Below are 6,000 nucleotides of genomic sequence, written 5' to 3' on the forward strand. Positions count from 1 at the left end.
TAAGGTAGAGACTTGTTTTTGTTTTCTGTTATATTCTTCAGTGCTTAGCTCAATGCCTGATTATTCTACAATAAATAATTTTGAATAAATGAATGTATTCTTGACAAAAACAGAGAAAAACAATAAAGAAACCAAAACAGGAAACAACTGTGTTTCTATATAATGGGAAGTGGGCAGTGGGAGGGGGAAGAATTTCAGCACTACAAAGCCCAGATAGTCCATGTTTAAGGACACCTGTGTTCTTTCAGTGACATTCGCCTTACGATTGCCCCTCCTAGGCTAGCACACCCCAGAGAGGTGGAGCACACTCCCTGTCATCCTGGGAAAGCTCTGTCAGTGGGAACGGCCTTGCTCATGGGGCTTGTAGCAGCCTCCTGCAACCGTTCCACATCCCTGGCTCTTAGGGGGCTCCTCTCTGCACCCAGTCTTTGGGTAGGCAGTGCCGGGACAGTCAGCTAGGAGCCCAGAGTGAGTGTGGTCAGTTCAGAGCCTGACAGCCCTCCCTGGGCCAGATGGGACCCTTGGAGCTCCCAAGTCCTGGCCTCCTGCCTCCCTCGCCCCTAGTCCAGCCTGTACTCACCGCTGCTAGATTCACAAACCCCAAACCAGGCTCTCCCCAGGCTTCTACTGCTTGCACCCCTCCCAGGGCTCCTGTCTGCCTCCTTCTTTGAGCCTGGCTGCCCTTAGTCTGGCCACGTCAGCCTCTCTAGCCCCAGGAGTTAGCCGGTCCCCAACCTGACCAGTCTCATGGCCACCTGTAACATCTCCACAACCATACTTTTGGTCAGCACAGCGCCCTGCTTGCTATCCAGGCATCCACAGCCTTTCAAACACAGGATGGACTGTCCTCTTCTGAGGTTCCTTCCAAGCCCTTCCTCCACAATGGGCTTCCTTAGGCTCAGGGAGACCGGTGTCTCCACTGGACAGAGAGCTTTCCAGGGTCAGGACCCAGGCCCTGGGCAGGCTCAAGGGGTGTCCCTGATGGAGGGCATGGTCTACAGCCACAGCCTCAAGGGCACAGAACACAAGCTGCCAGAGCAGGGCCAGTGTCAGCTCAGGCCCCACGGGTTTTGCCTCTCCTGGCCCTGGCCTGGCTGTTTCCTCCGGACACCTGCCCCAATCACTGGGATCCAGCCCTGCAACTGGTGTGGCAGGAAAGGGAACTCTCGTGGGTCAGGCCAGGGTGCAAGCCCTCCTCGGGCTCTCAGCCTCCCCTTTCTTCTACCTCCTGTCTTCCCCTCTGCAACACTGGGAAGCAGGGGGAAGATAAGCCCCTCTCAGGCTATGGAGGAATGCAGACCCGCCTTTCCCCAGGAGCAGCCGCCATGGCCATAAGGTCAGGGCAAATGGGCAGGTCTGAGATAGAGCCCTTCTGATATGGTCTGGCTGTGTCCCCACCCAAATCTCATCTTGAATTCTCATGTGTTGTGAGAGACCAGGTGGGAGGTAATTGCAACATGGGGGCAGGTCTTTCCCATGCTGTTCTCGTTATAGTAAGTCGCACGAGATCTGATGGTTATTATATGGGGGAGTTTTTCTGCTCAAGCTCTCGTCTTGTCTGCTGCCATGTGAGATGTGCCTTTCGTCTTCTGCCATGATTGTGAGGCCACGTCAGCCACATGGAACTGTAAGTCCAATAAACCTCTTTCTTTTGTAAACTTCCCAGTCTTGGGTATGTCTTTATCAGCAGCGGGAAAACAGACTAATACACCTTCCCTCCTGGAGTTGGCCCGGAGGAGCAGAGAAGCAGAAAGGGGCATCACAATGGTCGCAACAACGATCTCTCTGCCTTATTTATTTATCTTTTGAGACAGGGTCTTGCTGTGTCACCCAGGTGGAGTGCAGTGGTGCCATCATGGCTTGACCTTCTGGGCTCAATTGATTCTCCCACGTCAGCCTTCTGAGTAGCTGGGACCACAGGTATGTGCCACCATGTCTGGCTAATTTTTTTTTTTTTTTTTGAGACAGAGTTTTACTCTTGCTGCCCAGGCTGGAGTGCAATGGCACGATCTCAGCTCACCGTAACCTCCGCCTCCCAAGTTCAAGCAGTTCTCTTGCCTCAGCTTCTCAAGTAGCTGGGATTACAGGCATGCACCACCATGCCTGGCTAATTTTTTTTTTTTGCATTTTTTTAGTAGAGATGGGGTTTCTCCATGTTGGTCAGGCTGGTCTCGAACTCCCGACCTCAGGTGATCTGCCCACCTCGGCCTCCCAAAGTGCTGGGATTACAGGCGTGAGCCACTGTGCTCAGCCTTTTTTGTACTTTTTTAAGCAAATTTTTGTATTTTTTGTAGAGACAGGGTTTCGCCATGTTATCCGGGCTGGTCTCGAACTCCTGGGCTTAAACAATCCACCCATTTTGTCCTACCAAAGTGCTGGGATTACAGTTGTGAGCCACTGTGCCCAGTCTATTTTTTATTTTTATTATTTTTTTGAGACAGAGTCTTGCTCTGTAGTCCGGGCTAGAGTACAGTGGTCATAGCTCATTGCAGCCTCACGCTCCTGGGCTCAAGCGATCCTCCCACCTCAGCCTCCTGAGTAGGTGGGACTACAGGTGCACACCATCATGCCTGGCCAATTTTTAAATTTTTAGCAGAGACAAGGTCTTGCTTTGTTGCCCAGACTGGTCTTGAACTCCTGCACTCAAGTAATCTTCTTTCCTTGGCCTCCTAAAGTGCTGGAATTACAGGCATGAGCCACTGCACCTGGCTCTCTCTGACTTTAGAACAATGTTTTATAAGAATTCAGTTCTTTCCTCACAGCTGCTCTGCAAGAATGTCAGAGCAGGTTTAGCTTCCCTGTTTGACAGATGGGGAAACTGAGGCTCAGAGAAGGTGTCTTGCCAAGGGTCACAGAATGGGTTAGGAGCAGAGCTGGACTGGAACCCAAGGCATGTGACCTCCAGCCTGCTGCTAAGAGTGTCGCTATGAGAGTCACTACGAGTTACTATGAGTTACTACGCCTGTGATGGGTAACTCTTGTGCTTTGAAAACATTTTCATACACATCAGCTGAGGGAATCCACCCAATTTTTCTGCAACGTCAATGAAGTTCAGGTGTTTTATATTTATTTGTACAGAGGATGCTATTGAGGCTCAAAAATGTTAAACAATGTGTCTAAAGTCACTCAGCAAGAAAGCAGTAGAACTGACACTCCAACTCTTGGGTTTTTAGCCTTTCTCTTTCCCTACGGGGTCCCAAGACCCATTTACCCTTTCAGGAGGGAGTCCTTCTCTGCACAAGCCTAGGGTTCTGCCTCAAGTTTGCCTTCCTTCAGTGATGTCTGCAAAACAAGCCCAGGCCTCTGTGAGCCTTGCAGGGCACACAGGACCCTCTGCCACCCCTTTTCACCATAGGCCTGAGACATGGACGTCAAAGCCACTGGGCTTCTGAGCCCCACTTGGCCCCTCACTCATAGGGAGCAGAAGACCCTGAGATCCTGCAGACCTTGATTTTGTTTTCAAAGACTCCCCTGGCCCTGGCTGTCCTCATGCCTGTCTACCCCTGCTCTGGACACATTTCCCTTTTTTTTTTTGAGACGGGGTTTTGCTCTTGTGGTCCAGGCTGGAGTGCAGTGGCACGATCTTGACTCACTGCAATCTCCACCTCCCGGGTTCAAGCAATTCTCCTGCCTCAGCCTCCTGAGTAGCTGGGATTACAGGCACGTACCACCACCTGGCTAATGTTTGTATTTTTAGTAGAGACAGAGTTTCATCACATTGGGCAGGCTGGTCTCGGAACTCCTGACCTGGGCAATCCACCCGACTCAGCCTCCCAAAGTGCTGGGATTACAGGCGTGAGCCATCATGCATGGCCTCTGGACATATTTCGATGTGCTCCTCTGAGCATCTCGCCTGGCCTTCCTGCTCTCTGAGCCCACAGGCCCCAGGAAGGAGGGGAGGTGCCAGGACACCGGGGCCCAGAGGAGATCCTGAATCTGCCCTTGGGTGAGGAAGTCAGTCCAGCTTTCCTCCAGGGGCCCTTGACCCTCTGTGCATCTGACCTGTGCCCAGGGAGGGGCCTGCCCTCATGCTCTTGGAGGCTTTGCAGGGAGGAGTCCCTGCTTCTGGAAGAACAGGAGTCCACTTTGGCTTAGCAGGGTTCTCTGGAGACCCAGGGCAGGGCCCAGCTGCCAGCCGTCGGAGGGGCCTCTGCATCTCTGAGGCGCATTAACATCTGTTTCCATTTCCCTCTATCTTCCTTCCCCATAACCTCCCATCAGGACAGTGGCTGTAGTCTTGGTAGCTCAGACACTGGCAATTCCTCCCCATTACTACAGAAGGCTCGGACTCTGGCATTTAGCCCCTGTCCTCCCCGGTTCTATGCTCCCGCCACCCAGACCTCTCCCATCCCCAAACTTCCTGCTGTCTTGCTTTGTTAGGTCATTCTCTCTGCCCACTGCTCTTGGCTCCATTCTGACCATCAAGGTCCATCTCAGGCGCCCCAGTTAGAAGCCTCCCTCTCTCTGCCCCTTCGCCTGCGCCCCTCCTGGACACAAATCGCAGATGTTGGGGTCCTGGAGTTCCGTGTGTGTGTGTGTGTGTGTGTGTGCACGTGCACATGCGTGCATGCACGCCTGCCTTCTTCCTGCCTCCTGGCCAGGGCATCCCAGGGCTGGGGCCGAGTCCCATCTTCTCAGGATCCCCCACTCCCTGGATGGACAGGGCCTGGGCCAGCGTGGGCATTGGTGAGTGCCTGACACATTGAATCCACTTCCTCTAAATCACAGATTACTGGAATATACACAGTGGAAGGGCTTTAGGGAAACCTCAGCCACTGCGCTCATATTCAGACAGGGAAGCTACAGCCCAGAGCGGGCAAAGAGACTTGCCAAGGTCACGCAGCAAACTGGAGAGGGAACCTTTGGCTCCCCGCCAAAACTTATCTGTCTTTGACCCCCACAGGCAAAAGGCCCCCTTGAGGAGACAGGGAAACATTCTTCTTGACTGAAAAATTCCTCCTCCATCCAACTGAGATCCAACGGGTCTCCAACTGCAGCCCCAGCTCATACCCCTGGGATGTGCCTCATTCTTTGATGAGCCTTTCTTAGCCATGCTAAGTAGCCCTCCAAATGACCAGTTCTTCTTCCATCTTACGGATCGCCCAGATCCTTCCCTTCATTTCCCAGGTGAAGAAACTGAGGCTCAGAGAGAGAAGCAGCTTGCCCAAGTTCACACAGCAGAGCAAAGTCTAGAACTTGGCCCACAGGTGCAATGTGCAGAAACCCAACCACTGACTTACCTGGTTTTCAATTTTTCTTGGGTGGTCCTCACAATCGTGTCCTGCCGGCTCTCCTGTGGGGTCTCTCTGCTGTCCAGCATGCTGGGGTCCCCGTGTGGGCAGCTGTATCCAGCTCCAGAATTGCGTGGCATCTGCCTCGGGCTTCCACTGAAGACAGCTCAGTCACCCACTGTGAGAGGCTGGCCTTGAGTGGGCAGTGGGGGCGGGCATGGGGCAGGGGAGGCGGCAACTAGAGTGACCCAAAGAGGCTCATTTCCTCTCTATTTTTAGAAGCTCAAAAAAAAAATTGCTCCTCAGTGAAGTTTCTCAGAATTAAAACTTTCCTTTTCTTTGTGGTTTTGTTTCACTCAAGATGAGGAGAATTTCAATGAAGCCAGTGTTCTTTTTGATGCAAATCCGCTCCGCTTCTCCCAAGAGGTCTGGCCAATGGGCTCAGGGCTTCTGGGCCCCCAGAAAACCTCCTCACTGGCTTTAAAAGGCCATAGTGGTTCTCAGCACAAATCCAGACCCAGATCCTGAAGTGGCTGCTACCCCGGCTGCATACACTCTGCAACCTTGACTTGCGGTCTGCAGAATGCTGCCCTGGGAAGGATCTCACCCACTCAGTCCACCTCCCCCAGGTCCTGCGTGGAGGCTGGAGACCCGAGGAGGGAGCCCACCCCGGGGGAAGGAAGGAGACATTTCCAACACTGAGAACTGCCGCATGGTCTATAGAAGCATTTGCACTGAAGACATGATAGAGGCAACCGAGGAATGTGAC

General features: G+C 52.9%; 1 protein-coding gene across 2 annotated transcripts in view; it reads right to left on the reverse strand.

The window, feature by feature from the left end:
- The window catches only part of ACSBG1 (acyl-CoA synthetase bubblegum family member 1), a 62,063-nt gene extending 56,281 nt beyond the window's left edge, over positions 1 to 5,782 (reverse strand). The window contains exon 1 of one of the 2 annotated variants that reach the window (XM_054450851.1): positions 5,241 to 5,782. In XM_054450851.1, the coding sequence (XP_054306826.1) occupies positions 5,241 to 5,371 (131 nt within the window). In that variant the 5' untranslated portion in view covers positions 5,372 to 5,782. The remainder of the gene's footprint in view (positions 1 to 5,240) is intronic. The other variant, XM_054450850.2, reaches the window with a different exon arrangement.
- Positions 5,783 to 6,000: the final 218 nt, after the last annotated feature.

The sequence above is a fragment of the Pongo pygmaeus genome, chromosome 16, assembly GCF_028885625.2.
Source record: "Pongo pygmaeus isolate AG05252 chromosome 16, NHGRI_mPonPyg2-v2.0_pri, whole genome shotgun sequence".
In the NCBI taxonomy this organism is placed as follows: Eukaryota; Metazoa; Chordata; class Mammalia; order Primates; family Hominidae; genus Pongo; species Pongo pygmaeus.